At 36.3% G+C, this 20722-nt stretch overlaps 1 protein-coding gene across 5 annotated transcripts in view; it reads right to left on the minus strand.

Moving 5' to 3' along the window:
- Nucleotides 1-20722, minus strand: part of LOC122533852 (caskin-1) — a 38048-nt gene that overhangs the window by 5529 nt on the left and 11797 nt on the right. For 2 of the 5 annotated variants that reach the window (XM_043663952.1, XM_043663950.1), the window contains 5 exons: nt 3397-3675; nt 2029-2352; nt 1305-1642; nt 611-997; nt 72-524 (listed from right to left, as the gene is read on the minus strand). In XM_043663952.1, coding sequence (XP_043519887.1) covers nt 72-524; nt 611-997; nt 1305-1642; nt 2029-2352; nt 3397-3667 — 1773 coding nt within the window. In that variant the 5' untranslated portion in view covers nt 3668-3675. Of the gene's footprint in view, nt 1-71; nt 525-610; nt 998-1304; nt 1643-2028; nt 2353-3396; nt 3676-6326; nt 6510-16370; nt 16845-20722 lie in introns of those variants that run through there. The other 3 variants (XM_043663948.1, XM_043663949.1, XM_043663953.1) reach the window with 3 other exon arrangements.

A 20722-nucleotide genomic window follows, 5' to 3' on the forward strand; every position in this document is an offset into this window, starting at 1 on the left:
ATAATTTTATGAACAACGCGCACAATAATAATACATTACTGTCATATAAAATTGAAATTACATAGAATTACCTTAAAACTGGCATCAGAACCGTTACGGTGCTGCAGAGCAAGAGACGCTATTAATTCATGTTCTTCGTTAACATTAACACTGACACTGCCCCAAGAACGAGACATAGAAGAGGGTGGTCGATTTATTTGCGGTGGAGTTGATGGCACTGGTGCAGGTGCTGGTGGCGGTGGAGAAGGATGATGAATCAAGTGATGATGCTGATGATGATGTATGTGATGATCCTCGCAAGAAGCAGTTGGAACTGGTCCGCTGCAATCTATCACAACATCGCCAACTCCCGATCCTCCGACTCCTACTCCAGAACCGCTATTATCTCTAGAGCTCTGACGCCTCGGAGGAGACGGAGGACAACGTTTTGGAAGATGCGGACTACTTTCGAGTCCGTAAGTTAATTGATACTTGTTATCAAAATCTCTCGGTAGTGACTTGAACTGCCCTGGAGTTGCAGTGACCTGCAATCAATTTAATTGATTACGTGATCCTTCGTGTCTTCGTTATCCAATATTTTATCCCAATTATGTAGTTTACGATATATTACCTTAGCTACAGGTCGTGGACGAACAAGACAATGTCTTGGTCGTGGAAGAGTTCCACCACCTGCATCCACTACGGAAGTATCATTAGTAGGAGTCAGATCACCGTCTTCAAAGCTGCGTGGACGCCATTCGACTGGCTGTGGATGCGTAGAAGGTGCTGGCGACGGAGGATACCCAAGGGGTGCGTCTTCCAAGCTTTCTAATGATTTTCCTCGTGAACCAGACCGACCAACAATATTGTAATCGGCTGGTAAAGCAGCGTACATACTTCTCCATGCACCTCCAGATGTGGTATCACTTCCTCCCCTCTGAAAAGACCTCAAAACAGGCGAGGAACAATCCTCGTCAGGAGATGGCAAGTCGGGACCTCCTCGCTGAATAACTACGTCCTGAAAATATAATTTGGAAAAATTAAATTTAGAAACACGGCCATGCTTAGGGGGAATTGCAATAGGATTCGCTAAAAAAAAAAAAAAAAAACAAAACAAACATTTTAGTCGACTTGTCTGCCAAACTAGTCTTTAGGTCATAAATTTACAAATTATAAATATTAAAGAAGAGGTATGATTCTTACGCGGATAAAAATAAAAATAAAAAAAAAAAAAGAACTGAACGTTAAATTTTACACTTGCATTAGTAACTTTTCTAACTTGAACATTCATAACTTTATATTGTTGAAATGTGTTGATTCTTCACCTGTGTTTGTCCAGGATGCGGCGGTAGCCGAGCAAGATCGAGCGGCTGTATACGTTTGCCAGCACGAATATCCTTAACTCTTTTAATTGCTAACAATAATTTTTTCTGATGACCAAGACGAACGATGCCAATGTCTTCGAGATCTTCCCAAGTGAGAGTCGTTACATCTTCAACTGAACGCATACCCTGTTGATGAAGAGCACCGAGATATTCTTCGAGTCGCAGAAGCCTGAGCCACTCTTCTAACGAGCCAGGAATATGCTCTGGCAAGCCATCTCCAATGTTTAAATTATCTATTTCCGCTTTCAAGCGTTTCCGATGATTAGGCTTCTTAATTCCTGCAAATCCATAGAGTTTCAAATACGAGTTTTTATAATCAAAGATACAAATGAATTAATTTCCCTATTACAAAATTCAATAAGTAGCATATTCGAAATAATCATTGTGGCTCGTGACGATATATATCACAATGCTGATCCCTCAAGATGATCATCGATTATTTGAAAAAGAACTTAAAAATGGCAATCTTCAAAAAAAAAAAAAAAAATAAAAATTTAAATTTATTTTTATCATTCCAACTTTTCGAATGCATAAAATTTTAGTTCAAAGATATTGAAATATTAAAAAACTTCATTCAAATTTCATTTATTTAATTAATTTATTTAATGATCAAATGATCAATGCACATTTTAAATATCCAGACTTGTTTGAAATTCAGATTTACCTATTGCTGTCAAATCTTCTGGCGTCATGCGCGTTATAGTAGCTAGATCATAGCCAGCAGAAGCAAACAATGGCAAGTATTCCTCGAATTGGAGTTCAGTCAACCAAGCGTGAACGACGTCGAGATCCGCCGGTCTGTCGGGATGGCTGCCAAGTGAGCTTATAGAACACCTGGGAGATGAAGCAAGAGCACCAGGTCCTCTGGGGCCCAAATGATACCCGGAGGCTCTTCCAGAATCTAATGAAGCGGTAGAATGCCTCGAGCCGGAGCCTGATCCTGAACTACCTGGGCTATCTCTTCCGGGACTTTGAGTCATATCGATTCCTAAAAGATACACGTATATAAAAATTAGTTCTCTACTTCTTTTCGATTAAATACCATAACAAATTGCAGCTCGAAAAGTTTGCAATTAATCGGTAATCGTATCGAATCTTACTGTTACCTTTAAAATTTTACTTTCTTACGTAACAATTTTTTAGAATTATTTTTTTTTAAATAAAAAAATTTATTAAAATTTCATCCTTGAAACACAGTATTGCACGTTTGTCTCATTTGAGCATTTCTTCAATCTTGGAGACAATTGTGGTTATATACGCACAACACTGCGTATAAATAAGTTTCTATAAAATATTGCACAATGTTTTTAACACAGTGTGAAGAAACTGACAACAAATTTCGCACTGAAAACTTGGAAATTTATGCGAATAAGAAATGTTCATGACGGATCAAAATGACCGTGCGCCACGGCGCTATATAATAAGCATTCACAGTCCGAAGGTTAATCATTGATACATATGTCAATATTTCCATATTCTTATATTTTTATAACTTTATATTATTTTATCTGGGACAGCGGTTCTCAACATCAGGTACGCGTACCCCCTGGGGGGAGGACCAGTTAAAGGTACGCGAAAACAAAAAAAAAAAAAAGGAGTTAAATAAAAACACAAAAACAAAATTACAAAGTTTTGATTTACAAAGAGAAAGTTGTGCCGTTTTTATTTGTCTTGCCGTCTTACGTTAGATCTTACGCTATTATAAAAAATTGAAAATAAATTGAAAAAAATGTAAAATCAAAAGTAAAAGCCTACACAAACGTCATTAGATCAATTCGAGCAGTTTTAATTTAATTATTTAGCTGACCTATGAAAATTAAAAAAGAAAAAAAAAAAAACTTTTTTGAAGGATGGGGAATACGGGAGAGAGAAAAAGGTTTTGGGAACCGTTGATCTAAAAATCAACATGTAAACACAAGGAGTTTGATAGAAGGGGTGGATAAAGAATGTTAAAAGGAAATGACATTATGGCGAGCATGTAGCGATACCATCTGGATCTGGTAATTCGACGGTAATTCGATAAGGATCACACCTTGATCCTCGGCATGGGCATATTTGCCGACGACTGGTGGAAAGGCAAAGCCGGGATGGGTAAAAATAGGCCCCGGACTCTTTCCAGATGGCACTCCGTAAGAACCCTCGTCCGTTGTTCCGCCTGGTCCGCTTCCGGGCAGGAAACAGCTATCTTCGCTGCTCGCATATCCAGCCGAACCGAACGAGGAGCCAGAATGTCGAAATACATCGGGTACAGCCGGTGGTGCCACTTTCTTCGCTTGGGTCACAGCTTTGGACGGCCGGTTCATGCCGCCAACTGCAAAAAATAAGTCCGTGTTTCTTCACTCGTTGACTTTTACGTCGTGTGACAATAACGAATTCGAACAACTGGACTTTGACCACGTTTGATTTCGAACGGCAAAACCGTTCTGGTGATTCTTGCTGTGTTTGAAAATATTCAATATTTGAGAAGCGAAGGAAAAGAAAAGAAAGAAACTAATAAATGAATAATGATAGACAGGTGTTACAGATCTTACGAATGCTTTCTTCTCGAGTTACAATTCTTGAAACTTGCACGCCCAGAGAAAGCGTTCGATGTGGGTTACTTGAGCAAGAAGATATGCTTCAGCAACACGGTCTCTCGTTCGATCGAGAAAACGCGTTCGAAAATTCCTGGCCTGTTTTTAATCAGAACGCGCGTTATAAACGGCACTTCGTAAATTAACGGACGAAATATCAGACTGATGTCTCTACACATAAGCGCAACGTGTTGAAATAGATTTTAATTAATAAAATTGACACTTTAATTGTTCGCGATATTCGTAATTTCGTTCACAATGTGAGTATAATTAAATAAAGAATATCATCATGCAATGGAACAAATATACGAACAATTTACAAATGTGAATTGCATCAGTGAATTTATCAGGGAATTTCCGATTCTGAGAGCAGAGAATCTGTTATCCTTATTGTTGGCTGAACTTCTCTGTGAAATATAATTTTTGCAGAAATCTGGAAAAATTATCACGTGTCTAAATATTAAATAATTCAAGTGTTAAGCTCTGGGTTAGTCTCTTAGCTTAGGAAGGAAAGATTTATCGTTGAATTTAAATACACATGTTACAAGGTATAATTTCCACGCCTCGACGAACGAACAAAACTACAAGATTTATCGGAGATAATTTATAGAATTTCAATCTAATAAATCTGCGAGATTCGAAAGCTTCGAAGGAAACGGCGTCGTGCTGCGATTTCAATCTAAAAGTAGCGGGAGTGATAAAAATTATTAATTATCATCTGCGAAATTTATTGAATATTCAACATGAATATGAAACATTAAAAAAGAAAAATAAAAAATAAAAAACGTATAACTGCTATTAATAAATTAACGAGTACTACTATTAGCACTTATGTTTATAAATATAATTTATAATAAATTATTCAAACAAATTGTTATTTATTATGTCTATAACAAACACAATATGTATTTATGTTATATTTGCATTTATATTATAATCCTATTTATAATTGTTTATAATGTTTAAATTTAATACTATAATATATACTAAATAATATAATTGTATTTATATTATAAATACAATATGCATTTGGAATTACCTTGAATATACTTTCCTTTAATTAGCTTTGCGTCATATTGAATTCATCAACGTTTTTTACGGTCAATGATTATGCGAATGTGTTCGACGAGTGATTAGAGAATGTAGGAAAACGTCTTAATCAGCCTGGAGCGAAATTACAAAATTCTTGATAGTGTGGGAGTAACAGGTATCTCGAGAGCCACGCACAGAGGCGTTCTACATTAAGTACGTACAATTAAAGTAGGCCAAGACATACTAAGGTATGTAGAGCATTGGTCTGGAATAAGCACAGACATTATTTTATGAGCGAGATTGCTACGGACTGGTACATATGTTACGCGAAGCGCCCAGATACACCTATTATGAACCGTATCCTTTGAAAATTGTTACAATCTCCAGATAAATTATAAAATTATAGTGGGAATAGTGGATATTCACGTGAAAAAATACTCGAAATTCTTGATTGATTGAGCTCAATGATTGATCTCGAAGTCAATCTTTATTACAGTATCATACGACTCTAACAGTTTAATTTATCGAGTCTCCTTCGCTTTTATTTGCTTGATTGATGCGACAGAGTCATTCATAATAACGATCCATCAATTGCTTTGTATATTCCCTTCTTGATCAGTAGATCGTATGAAAATTTGCATTATCTATTACAAACTTTTCTTTCCATGAAGTATACATACAGGATGATCCATTTAAGTAGAACTTGAATCTTCTAAAGGTCATATTTTTTACATATCTAAATCCGTATTTTGTTACCAACGATACAATATATATATTTGCAAGAAATAAAACATCAATAACCTTGAAAAAACTTCTTCAGAAAAAAAATTCTTACGGTCTTTGGTTACCATTATTACGGTTATTGGTCTTTCAATACCATTCATCTTAATTAAAAAATGTCGGAAAGATATTTAGATCTAGCCTCACTTAAATGAAACACCCTATACAGTATACAGATATAATATTTCAAAACTATTGATCCCAATCGATAATGTAAAACACATTGGCCGTGTCAACGATTAAGCTATTACTTTTCTACGAAAAACAAAAAATCTATGTATCCTTGCATTACATTGATCCTTGATTTAATCTTTAATTTTCAATCGTTCTTACATATACTGTAACTTTGTAGTAGAAATTGGAATCACTGCTCCACGTTATTATTAATAATGATAATAAATCGTCATCACGATAAGTGTCAGAAATGACATAGAGAATTTCCACTATGAAATTCCCCGCCGTGTTTGTCAAAGTATGCAAAGCCTCGGAGATTCGAAAGCACGACAAAAGATTAACGTCCCCCGGCGTCTGGAGGAGACAGCAAAAAAAATAAATAAAAATTTCCGAGAAAATTTACGTTACGTGTGCACTGAAAGTTGAATGAAGAGCGTCGGAACACTTTGAAGTCAGCAATGAACATGGCATAGAAACGACCGTTAATGCGATGCTGAACAACCGGACGCATGTCGAAGATACTCGAAGATGCAATAGAGGCAACAACAAATAGCATATAATCATCGTGGCCGATCGTAAAATTAATCTATTCGGTGAACTTATACTCTCCGAGTATAACCGATGATCATTGAAACACTATCCAGAAAGCTATAACGCTGTACAGAAATAAACATTTCTTTTTATACGCGACGTTTATTGCCGATATCGATAATGTGTAACGAACGAATGAATGCATTCTTGTCACGAAAAAATTGATATTGTTCGTATAATCGATATCGGAAGGGAATACGATACCGTTGGTGAAAGAAACTCGGTATATATTAAAGACAAGACATTCTAAAAAGTTGGGCCATAAGGCGATATTCAGGGACCATAAATTACAGCACGAACTACGTCGAGCGAATTGCAACACAGACTACTCTTTGTATTAACTGTTGCTGGCCCCCAGGAAAATGGGGATCAATTCTGGAACATTAATCTGTATGCAGATACTCGACTGTAATTCTCGGTGGAGAAAAAAAAAAACACGCTAAAATATAGAAAATATAGGAATACCTTGATAAATGGTTTAACAGGGTGGGACGATTAAAAATAATTGAATAGAATATCGTTGGGTTTATCCATTGACGGATAGTTAAGCGTAGTTAATTTACCAAGAGACTGCGTTATTTTTCTTTTTTTTTAACGATATTGTAAGATACTACGAGATAAGATACTTTTTCTTTTCTTTTTAATCGAGAGTCAGTTATGTCAGCTATCATAAATTGTCTCTATCTACGAGCAAATAAATGAATAAGTAAATAAACATGAAACCTAATTCAACGAGGCAGCACGCACGCCGTGAAAATCCCTCTACAAGATTTTTATAGGTCGGTTTAACATAAACCATGAATAAATTACGATTACGTCAGCTGGCAATTAAGCCAGGGCTCCGAGTGGCCGTTTCTATTCACGATAAAATCTATACAACTTTTATGCTCTATATAAAAATATCATATCGCGTAACATCGAGAAACATCGATCGGTTCTCGGTAAACGTTACGCAGAGAGAGAGATATCTACGCGATGCCATTAATACCGGTCACTGTTTTATCGACCGATAAAAAAGCGTACACCGGAATTGATTTCTATGTGCAAACGGCTACTCTCCTTCAAAAGAGGAGAAGAATCACTGAAGCTATTTCGTCACGGTTCTTTTTTGCATCGTTCGCATTTCGCCTGAAGTTCATTAGCAGTTCAAACGTGAAAACACTTAGCGCCGGACGCGGCGGATTTATTACGGTGGAGGCTAAAAAAAAGTTTTGCCCGCTCCAAGGTCGGTATTCGACTGCGAATTACACCGGCAACGATCCCCAATGTTTTTTTTTTTTTTTTTTATGGGCTCTTGCCACGTGCCTGGTTTCTCGTCACGTACACACATCGCGAGATACACGGCTGGCCACGTTCGAACTTTCAACGATTGTCAGTCACTATGGAACGAGATCTCTGCCTCCTTCTTCCTATGCGCGCGTGCATATTTCTTCCTGTTTGACATATCCTTCCTGTTTCTGCGTTCCTTTATTTAGCATCTAGCACGTACTTTTATACGTCTATATAGCTGTACGTGCTTCTGTTTGCATCCTGCTTTTTTACACTTTTTCTCGTGTTATAGAATTACATATTATAATTACTTATTGTAATATTTGGTATCTATTCAGTCTGAAATTAAAATTACTCCAGAGGCGAGAGAAGGTCGTTTTTATTCAAATAAAACACTAGCTAATTTTCTTGGCAAAGTTGGCACGTTCCGAGGAGATTAAAAGCTGCGAGAACACGAAACGAACGAGGGGGAAAAAAAAAAAGTAATAGCTAAGATGGTACACCTTAAAATAGGCGTTTGGTAAAGTAATTAATGTCGTTCTGTTGAATCATTCTGGGAATTTAGGCGTACGCGTAGGTGTAAAGAAAGCCGTAACGTGGAAAATACGTACAGAGGGCAAGATAGACGAAGATAAAAACTCGAATAAAAAGAAAAGAAAAAAAAGGACAGATCAAAGTCAACTAACTGTGTAAATTCGTGAGCCGTGTAAATACAGAGGAACCTGAAAGCGTAAGAAGACCAAGAATCTACTTTCTGGTACTCCTCCTCTCTTCTACGAAAAAGAAAAAATTCGAATGAAATTTACCAGATTTTACGAGATGCTAAAAGCACATCGTGGCTAGAAAGATGCAGAAGTGTACAGAACGTACAGGAAACCTGAGAGTGTATAAAACGCAAAGGTCGTAAATGGAGAGAAACGTTGCTCTCAAAAAATGCGAATTTCGTGGATTAACAGAAAATTCCAAAGTGATACATAGGAAACACATATATAAAGTATAACAAAGTATAGTATAGGGTGGACCAAAAAAATCACTTCCTACTAAAATAATAATAAATAATTTTTAAGACGCAACGAAAAAATCATGGTTGAACTTAAATTTAATTCAAAATTAATGAAATTAGTTTTCTCATACATTTTGACGTTTTATTAAAAGGAAGAATAGGCGGGGAGAAACTTTTGGCCCATCCTGTACTTTCCATGATATCAAGTACGAAAAATAATTTTCTTTCTTTTTAATTATTCTCGAAAAAAAATATGAGTTTTCGCAAAATGACTTCCGCAATCATTTATCCATTAATATAAGGTCAGGAACAGAAATGAAGATTTACATTCCTCAGAGTAATAATTACAAGGTATACTTTTCTCGACGAGTAATTTTCTCGAAGAGAAACAACCGGAGATGCAATTGCAAAGTGTTTGCCCAGGATAAAGATACAAAGCGAATGTGTCAGCTCTCCGGAGATAAGTTCCACCAAGGTCTTTCTTACGGTGTGTACGTGGCTCACACAACCGCGCGAATGCTTCCTGCTATGATTCCTGCTTATAATTCATGACGGTAATCTGAACTTAGATGACACAAGCGTCAATTTATCCAGCGGGGCCCAATGATGCAGAATATTATTCCGCGACAGATAGGATCAGGTACGCGAAACACCTACAGAATGCAAAATTCTATCACGCGAATCCTTCTGTCTGCTATTTTGTAAGCTTCGGCCAGGACTTCGTAAGCTGCGAAGAAAAATTAGAAATTCCTGATCGGTTGAAATCTGGTGATGAGCTAACAACTCTTTGCAAGAAATTTAACAGAAATGAATCAACAAGCTCGCACAGTTAGGAAAAAAATGAAAGTAAAATAAGAACTGCAACTTCATCAAGATGATGCTGGAGCATCATCAAGTTTAAAGAAAACCTGCCGTACAAAAGATCTTTTGTTAACGAAAACAGAAAATTGTTTGACATGGATAGGAAAATTGCAATAGGAAGAATATACCTATTGAATACTTATTTAACAAGGCAGAAAGCTTTATTGAAATAATTTTTGTCATATTAAAAAAAGATTATTTATTTAGTTATAGTTTTTTTGCGCTCTTCGACTCGTATAGAAGGGGTCCTATACTCGGCTTTGAAATCCACGACATTATATGCAATATTACTGGTAAAATTAATTCACTGATAAATGAAATTTCAATTAGGCGCGAATAATGAAACAAAAACAGTCTTTCGCGGAAACTAGTCTAGTGCTAATAAAATTGCTGGCGTAACAATTGTTGGACAGTAATTCCGCGTTTGAGTTGATAAAGCACGCAGATAAATTGTGTGTGAGAAAAAGAGAGAGAGAGAGAGAGAGAGAGAGAGAGAGAGAGAGAGAGAGAAAGAGATCTCCGCGGAATTAAATCCATCAAACAGTCTAGGGAGAGCGTGGGCGTTTCCGTGACTCGCGTTCAACACGTGTCATTTGATACGTAAGATGTTGTACCGTGCTTATGAAGCTAATGTACGCCGTGCCGATGTTATCCAACCTCTTAATTAATTCCGCTAATTACTCTCGACTATCGACCGAAAGCAAAATCTAGCGCTGGTACGTGGCATGCATGCACGCGCCAGCTATGTTTAGCGTAGGATGTCTGATTAACGTCGAAATGTTTTGTTACCGCCTTTTGTTTCATCGACTATCCAACGACTCGAGTGATTCATTTATTCATTTATTAAACGTTTCGTTTTGTTCGGCCGAAGTTCGAATCAACCACTCATTCGCACGATAAGCCGTGCAGGTTTGCAAAGTTATTCTAATCTAATTATAAATTTTAATGTACAGTTGCATTCGTATAAATATGTACATATATGTGATTTTTGAATTTACATTTACATTTTTAGTCAAAATTTGACTAAAATTGAGTGAAATTAACTAAATTAATGATTTCAAGAACACGAGAGAGGGTGAAAGAGAGGCTTTGAATGAATTGTTGAAAAATATATTGATCAATTAAATATGCTAATTAATATAATAAACTTGGAAATTTCTTTAAATGGTGCGTCACAGATAGCTGTTTCATTTCTATGTATAGAGACACGTTTCTATACGTGTGAAATATGTGCAAAGGTTGAAGTCACATGCATGCCAAGAGAGATAGCTGGGAAGGTTATATAGACACGTACGTACATACATGCCAGATAAGAATTGACTGGATTTGCAACGGTACTGCGACTTTTAAAAAAGAGCCATTATATCACACGCGAGTAATATTGTTACAGGAGCCAGGAAACTTTCGACTAAAGGAAAGACGAACGTGATTTAAAGCAGTTTGAGAAAAGGATCGCAACAAGTACTAAATTATTGTACTTTCCAATAAGAGAAATACTTTTACGAAGAAAAACAAGGCGATGAAAATTCTTCGAATAAAGGAATAAATTCTCGTTAAAGGAATGTTTTAAACAATGAGGAATGATTCATGCAAGACTCGTCGTTTTGAAGGAATTTAGAAAAGGAAAAGCAGAACACGAAGGAGAAGAATTTCAAGTGTTAGCATAGCTGTAATGTTCAGTTAAACGTCTATTTATTTAGATCTCGAACGTACCTTTCACATGCTTCGAATAACTGTCAAAATATGTGATAATGGAATTACAAACAATTGGCATCTTGATCAAACATTATAATCACTTGTTTTATAAACGAAGAAGAAATTCTATGATATATAAGAAACAAGAAATATTATATACTGTATGATATAAGTAACAAGAAAAAAAACGTATTTAGTATATAAACACTTTTGATTGCCAATAAGAATAAATTTCATAATCTGAGGTTGAAAGATATACGTTATTTGTTTGGATTATTTAAATGATTCTTATACAATTCTTTAATTTATAATAGCACGTAAATTATAATAGACACACAGCACAGGGGAGAGCTAAGACGCAAGTGGTGTGGTTGCACGACAGTGTAAATGAGGACAATGGGGTATAAGAGTACGGAAGATGGCTAGCAGAGTGTAAAAATCTATTTCCAATAATCAGCAAACGATCAAACGCGACAAGCATGGCACGAATAGCGTTGGAGAATTGAGACACGTGCTGGAGTCACAGCAGAGTCTTGGAGGATTAGACGCAAGCATTTTAAGGATCTCGAGAAGAACTGTGTCGGAAGCAACCGATATGGGAACGACGTTAAAATTTACATCTCATATTCTTTAAATGTATAAGAATCTAGTTGCAACGAAATCTCGTTGCTTAAATTTCGTTTAGTTTATAGTTTATAAAGTATATATGTTTATAATATAGTTAATATAGTTTATAGCAACATCAAGTAATAATCTGGCAATAATTTATTCACTATATAATATACATATTCAAAATGACGGTATCAAGGAAGTAGTATGTAGTATGAAAATTTTCTAAGCCCTTTGTAACATCTGCATTGTAAAGAAAACCCTCTTTGCACGTCTTGTTATTGATAAACTTACTATCACTGATAACATACACAAACACAGCTGTATATCCATACAACCGTATGGGGAACGACACAATTCCTTACCATGTGTTTGCTTAGTTTGGCAGTTGTTTTATAGCAAAATACACAAGAAATTTACACCGTACATCAGCTAGAACGATAAATTAACGTGTGAAAAATATGATTATTTGATCGAGATATGTTTCACATCAAGAGGAATCAAGTACATACGTGAAAAAAAAATTGAATGAAAGAAGACACCAAAAATAGATGCTCGCTCTCTTTGAAATAAACAGCTTTCACAAGTGCACCATTAAAAACACCCCCTCGACATAAAAACGCGCGTTTATTTTCAGCATGCGCGTGAGCTTCTTTCACATTCTACCCAACAATGTCAGACTAATCTCAAAGGCTTCACACGCAGCACGATGTCAACGAGCGTGATAAAAATTACGATGATTTTTCCACATGCGTAATACAGATCATAGATCTAAGGGAATTTCTATGCAATCGTCGATTATGGCGATTTTTATTTTTATTTATAATTTTTCCTAACGTATTTGTTTTAATAAAAGAGGGTCAGAAATCACTTCCTACTAAAATAAATCCGTAATAAATAATTTCTAAAATACAATGAAAAAATTATGTTTGAACTTGAATTTAATTAAAAATTAATAAAATTAGTTTTCTCTTGTATTTTAATGTTTTATTTAAAAAAAAGGTAGGAAGAAACTTTTGACCCACCCTGTACATTCTGTTTTCTACTAAAAAAAAAAAGTAACTACATATTTCACAGATATATATACATATATTTAAATTATGTACTGTAACAAAATGTGGAAACAATCGTAACTTATTGCATAAAACCAGTTCGAATGAAGCAACACGATGGCAGAGTTTGCAGAGTCGACATCGGCCGATGAAATCGTGGCAGAAAACCACCTAACCGGTGGGTAATCGTTGTCGACAGACCTGTGAAACTGGGTTGGACTTGGCCTGTTGTCCTAACTTGTGGCTTGGTAACTGGTTAGTTGTGTACACTACTGTGCAGAAGTTTACACGATTAACTGCTTTCCTATTTTTCTCGCAGATTCACTTGGCGACAAATACGAGTAAATGTAACACCGTAAACCAACATCGAATCGTACAACGATGCTTTAATTGAAAAGTTTGCTCGTAAAATTTCTAATTGCTAATACCAATTCCTCTTCCGTAAAAGATAACTCGAGGAATTTCAATCATGTATCGAAATCGTGAAGAAATTTTTAACAACGAATGTTGTTAAAAAAAGAAATTACGAAATCAAGTGAGATAATTGATACGATGATCGATAATTCACCTATCGTGATGCTAAAGCGATTGTGAACAACTAGTATGAAATTGCTGCCTAACGAAGTATTATTCTCATGGGGACATTTTTATAGAGAAATCAATTATTCGCCGTAATACCGTCTTCATAATGGTTTATGGGCCCATAAACGGCCGAGTGGGACTATTGTTTTAATCCCGGTCGTTAAGCTCTACCGTTACAGCTTCCATGTGGAGAGTGGACTCGAAAGTTAGGTTATAATACACTGTGGGACCCCCATGCCTGTTAAACGAGATGGTCTCTTTGCGCTTGTTTTGCTTAAGCATTGCTTGAACGCGTAGATCTCGCCCGGCGTTCAATCTAAACCTAACCTGTTCGAAGGGCCCTCTGGTGGACCCAAAATAGGTATCGGGGTGTAAAAGTGTGTTAAGGGGGCATTAGTGCGGGTAGATGGCATGTTTTTACAGCAACGGCCATTCAAACTCGAATGCCATCTCCTCGTTGTCCTTCGTCATTATTTTCTTACTGCTTCATGCTCGGGAATTTTGAAACTATAATAAAACATTTCGTAATCATATAAATAGGATTGTAATCCTAAAACTTTACTTATTTACAATTACAAAGCAATGCAGGATTGCAATTATAAAAAGCAAGTTGAAGCTCGAGAATTTTGAAACTATAATAAAACATTTCGTAATCGTATAAATAGGATTGTAATCCTAAAACTTTACTTATTACAAAGCAATGCAGGATTGCAATTACAAAAAGCAAGTTGAAGCAAGTTCGAGTTGATTGTTAAAACTGCGGCAAACACTAGAGCAGATCATCAGAAATGTAATTAATATTAATAAGTTAAGTCTTGTAATTTTTCGAAGGATACTTTAAGCGGTGTCTGAACTGTTCAGTTGTTAAAACACGTTGAAGATAAATTGGCAAATATTAATTGAAATAGTGACGAAAATATCCAACAGGTGTAGCACGTTAGGCGTTTCTCGTTTTAAGAACTGTTTTCGTTTCTCTGTTATGCTGCATCATTTGTTCTTGTCTGTATCGTGTCGCTATTTTTAGAGACCGGGGTTTAGGTACAAGCGGGATGACGGAGCGTTGAATACCATTAAAAGGACAAAACCGTAGAAACTCTACTCGGAGAAGAAATGGAACAGGTTTCTGGAATTAATTACCATAGATTGTATTCCCCATGCAATTTATATGCTATTTTGCATCTTTTGCATCAGTATACACGTAGATGAACTATTATTGCACTCTTGATGCAATTATTCATAAGTTTAATGATATCTTTCCGACGTTTTATTTCCTGGATAAAATGCAAACTCGATCTTGGTAAAAAAAATAAAACTGCAACTAATCGCATACGTATACAACTCAATCTATTTTTTTTTTTGCCAACAATAATGCACGAAATAAATCATATTTATGTTAAATATATATCCCCGTTCGTAAATGTTAGAATACCTTGGAAATTTTACAAGCTGCAAGATACGAAAATTAACGTATTAGTATTGATACGTTATTGAACTCGATACATCCTCGAAGCAGTTGCACAAAGAAAATGGCGCAACACGTTATAATTTGAAATTCCACGATTACAATACAATCGAGCGGTGAAAATTGATTTCTACACTTTCCAGCCAATGATGCAACCTTTTGTCCATAGAATTATGCAAAAGACGACCCATTTCACGTTACGATCGAGAGAAGTATCAAACATATGGACCTTAAAGAGGTCCAAGTGGCCCATTAAAGTTTCATTTAGAAAAATCGATCCTGGAATAAGTACGTACCCTACGTAATAGTCCAAGAACAATGTTGCAAGAACATTATCGATCGAGCTTTTTAATTTTCCTTCGTGCGCGTGCAAGCTGTATAATTAAATATATAACGCGTTCTCTGTTCGCAGGTCTGTCGCGTTATAAATAGCCGATAGCTGACTTCTGATTTCGTGACAGGCAACAAGTTTCACCTATGCATTTGCATTCCCCTTAATACCGTAATAAATCTAAATCTGTGCACTCCGTTCTCAAATTTTTAATATTACGCGACATGAGAAACACGAAACGTAACTGTAATTATCCTTGGAACGAATCGGAGAAGCATAATTTGGGAGACAAGCATTTCACATCACCCTTTGACGTGTTAATCGTATACTTTGTAATAAATCGATCGAATTCGAAATTTATCTTTCTTATCTTTACACAAAGAATAAACAAGAGAAACAAAAAATGTCACAGAATATTTAGTTCTATCGAGAAATTAACATTATCAAAATATTATAAAAATCAAATGATTATTAGTTTATTAGAAGACAGAGATAATTTCCTATATTAAAGAAAAATGAACTTGGGGAACATATTAATTCTACTTTATACAATCTAAAGATATGGAACAAAATGAAGTATAATTAGTATGTTACTACGAGGTAAAATACTCCCGATTTACGCAGCAGATATTAAAACTTATTAAAATCCTCGCGATAAATCTGCTCTTTCTCCCCTTTAAATATAACATTTGAAGCCCAACAACAGAAATCCTCTCGCCAGTTATGTTATCGTGCCGATCACCACGTTACCGATCGTTAATAAATTTCGCCAGTTTCACTGCCAGAATCTATTAGGAAAATATTTTCCAGGGGAGCTCTGATCTCGCCTGGCTGCGCCTCATCGCAAGTTCCCGTACGATCGGCCTCGATCGGCCGGTATTATAATTTACTCGATCTATTTCGAAGCACGAAGTGGGGATGAGGGAGGAGAGAGGAGGGGAGGGGAGGCCTATAAGTCGAGCAACGTCTCGCTAGCAGAGCGTTACACTTACGATGCATGAGATTCTTCCAGCTGCCATAAATCGCCTGGATGCACTTATCCAGCGGAGTAGCGGATAATACCGCACTGGTTTTACGTGCGCTTAGATTGCCCTCGGAGCGGCTTCTGAACAAATTGCCGTTGCTTATCGTGCAGATCATCGGGCTACGTTCGCTACGTCGTGGATGAAGCCTCGATCTCGACATGTCGAGGACACCGCCGGGGATCCAGGACTCCACCGCCGGGTCGCGAAAGCTTCTGTAAGTCGAGGACAATTTCTTCGAGGACTTCTGCAGAAACCGTTTGCCAGGTGGCAAGGGCGGGGGACCCAGGCAGCTTGTCACAGCAGTGATCGCCATTTATGGCTCGCAGTGCACTTTTATTCGAACGCGAGTTCCGAGCCCCGTCGATCCTTTTACACTCGATCTCTTGTTTCTTTCTTTCTTTCTTTTTTTTTTTTTTTTCTTTTTTAGTTCGATTTAATTTTTCGAATTTAGTTTCCTTTTCTTCGTCACATCGTTATTATTCTATTTTATTTCATTAATCCTGCTGTTCCCCTCGGTTCTTTATTAGACGTTTGTTATTATAAGTGAAATATTTTTTCACGCAGTTTTTACACACTTTTTACGAACAAAGCAGCTCGAAGTAAAGGACGAGAATAAAAGTAAGGAGAATTTATACGGGGTTAGATAAATTCGAGCAAGTTTTTCATCTTGATCCCAACCTATTAAAGACACTCGAAATGCCTATAGTTTCCCCTAGGGCTTCTTAGTGACTTTAGCATTATAGAGAGTTTCTAGATACTTCCTGCGTGAATATCCAAAAGGAGAAGACAACCAACGTTCTTCCATTTAAATTAATGTAATACCAAAAGCCACTTTGTCAGGTTAATCTTACAGGTTACACAGTTAGCTGATAGTTAATAAATTAAATTACAACCACTTTTCTTTTTTTCATCGAGGGGAAGTACACGAATATAACGAACCACAAATTTCTATGGTTTCTCAATGGTGTACGCTCGCGAGATCCACCGAAGGAAACGGTGGAGATAACCGGATAAGACTGTCAGAAACGTTCCGTGTTAGGTGCAGGTTTCAGTTGGCGACACCAACGTGGAGCCGTTGGTGTGGCGAATGTAAAGAGGCGAGGTCGAAGGTGGGTGGACAAGTTTCCGGAGAACGGTGTAGGCCGCCCCCGGTAATATCTCTACGCGTAGGTTTCCAAAAACGCGACACGTGAAACAACTTTCCACGTGGAAGTACACTCTGGCTTGCTTAAAGTATTTGCACGTTTGCCACAGGAAACTTTTACACCCGTGTTAAAATATACGGTAACGTAAAGTACTTGTACATCCCTTATTTTCGTTAATAGAACGACTTCTTACAGGGCTTCTACATTTAATTGAAAACAGACTGAATAGAAGTATTATTAAATGGTGGGAAATTAATATAATAATGTCAGAAGAATCCGAAAGTGAAAATTACAAATTATTTTCTGCTGACCAGACAAATGTTACAAAATATACTTCCGATGACCAACTTGATAAACAAGCTGAAAAAAAGAGTGGCGAAAGACAATGACAGCCAAAACAGAACACAGGCCAGTAATGATCAAGTTTGAGATGCGTTATACGTACGATTCTTTAAGACAATTATTATAACCGTATCAGTGACTATGATCATATGGTCTAATTGTTAAATGGAATGCTTCGTGCGACACGCGATAAATGTTCCAATGCTTTTCTAAGCTTGCCTGTTTCGATCCAACACTGAGAAAATATTTTGAAATATTAAGAAATTGAAATATTGAGAATGTCGCGTGTAATGTTTTATACAGTGATGTAACGAGTGTGGTAAAGCACTATATGATGATACATGAAATGGGTCAGAGAGAGCGAAGCTAACAACGTGGTATTATATCGAGCTGAGGAATACCAGATAAGAAATTACTCTTGGCAATCGAGTGGGTGTACGAAGTTTTCAATTTTGATAAAATCGAAATAGATGTATAAAGGGCGAGAACTAAGAATTTTATAGAATTCTAAATTCTAATATTGAAAGCGACAAAATAATTAAAAAAAAAATTAAAAAAACAAAATTGTCAGTTTCTCACAAATGAAACATTTTTGCACTTTCTGTAAAAAGTCTGACTTGTATGGAAACAAATCTTGTAGGAAATTCCACTTTTACGTTACTGCATGAAGACAATGCTACGTATTCGTAGAAATGTCTGAGATTATACAGCGAATCATCCCGCCAGTTCAACATGGCGGGACAAATAATTGCCACAAAGAGAAACAGGGATTCAAGAACGTGTGCTCTGTGCGAGGAAAGGTCTGGGGACCCCACCACTTTCCCCCAGTACTTTATAGTGACGAAGAGTCTCTCGCGGCAGTATTATTACAGCTTACTTACAACGAATGCATATAAAGTATAAAGAAACGATGGAGATCATTAGTGGCTTCTCCCTTCTCCTTTCTCAACGTTTTAAAAAAATCCATCGATTCAGCATCGACGTCCTTTAAGAAAGGAACGTTCAATTGATATCGAAATAAGGGATATCCGTTACATTCCTGGTAACGAATGGCGAATAATTGCAGATAAAATGAGGACAATGACACGGACAAGTATGTATAATACTTGCTATGTTAAATGTAATATGCATACTTCATTTGGCGAATAAGATTTGTAGAAATAACAATTATTTTTTACGAAGCAATTCAAGAGGCGCACAAGTCAAACAACTGTATACATGATAGAACTTGTACCACATTTCAGAATAATGCCACCTACGTATGTATGTATAAGTGCGTATGTGTGAGTATCTTCTGAAAGTAGGTAAGAAATACTTGTAGAGCTGTGCAGAAAGATGCAAAGAGAACAGGGAAAGAACTTTGAAAAACTTATGAGGAAGAGGAGAGGAGCGTGTAACGTAGTCATGAAAATAAATTACTAACTTTAAATCCCCGGGAAATGATGAAGGCCTTAATAACCACGATCTTGAGTTATAACTGCTGTTGAAAAAAGAAGAGTACCTCTCTCTTGTTTCACAAAACTGGTGACTACGATCGCAGTGGCTAACGAAAGCCTAAGAAAATGAAAAGATGGACCCTCGTTAGGAGAGGAGGTCGGTACAACAGTGGGCTTAGAACGGTCAACACTATTTGATCTCATTATCTTTAAATCAGTACTAAAAGGTGGAAGAAAACCGAGAGGAAAAAGAGCATGGACGTCGACAAATGATTACAGTGAAGTTAAAGAGCTACCGAGGGAAGATAAGGATCTTAATCGGAACAAGATAAAACCTCGAGAGACTTCTCTGCTCAAGAGAATGAAATTTCAAGACGTATGCCCCCTCGTATTAAAGATAATACGCCTGTAAATCATAGTCATTAATTTCGAAGTCGAGCATGATGTTCATGTCTCATGTTAAACACATCAGTCACATAAGTACCGAAGATGAATAACTTTAACAAATTTAATATTTTCTTTTTATGATATCGTAATAAAATGTTACGAAGTTTAAGCAGACGTAAAATCATCGTATCTTTTATCAATTTCACTCAATGCCTGTAACGTGAAGTTCGTTAAAAAAGAAAAAACAGAGGAAAAACTTAAGACGGACGTAGAATTGTACAAGAGCACGTGACACTATATTCAATTGACCTAAATAGCACAATGAATATAAGTGGCATCATGTAGCTCTGTCTGTCTCACTAGGAAGCCCAAATTGTGTTTCAGTTTTGTTTCGTGGTTGTTATATATATATACACATAAAAAGAGACGTATTTCTCTGTAATATCTCATGCACGCTTAAATACGCCTACACAGTGAAATGAAACTGTAGGAGGACTAACTTTCATAAAAGATAACTTTTTTTATCTAGACGATAAACCCCCGTAGTTTACTACGTTAAATGATATTTGTGTACATTGCATCATCGAACTGGTCAAGAATTATTCGATACTCAGATACTTTATCTGCTATAACGTGTTATATATCGACACGTTTAATGCTGGCTCTACAAAATGAAATTCTATTAGATAACTCACTAGCCAATTATTCCTCATACATTATTCATGGATTTTGATGCATTTTATATTCAGAGTATATTCAGTATTATAATTGTACATATGGTATATTTCAGTATCATAATTTGAATTTCTTCTCATAGAAATAAATTATTAAGATGTTTGCTAGAAATTGATAAAAATGCAAAAGAACTAGAAAATTATTCCCCATCGTATGAAGATTTTTAGGGAATATTCCAATGAAGAGAATCTAAAAATTTATCGCCAACACTAGCAGGCAAATGAACTCGTATTTTGTGACGATTTCTTTTGGAATTTTCTTCGAGGACAAGAAC

The sequence above is a fragment of the Frieseomelitta varia genome, unplaced genomic scaffold (genome assembly GCF_011392965.1).
Source record: "Frieseomelitta varia isolate USP_RPSP 00005682 unplaced genomic scaffold, Fvar_1.2 scaffold_558, whole genome shotgun sequence".
NCBI lineage: Eukaryota > Metazoa > Arthropoda > Insecta > Hymenoptera > Apidae > Frieseomelitta > Frieseomelitta varia.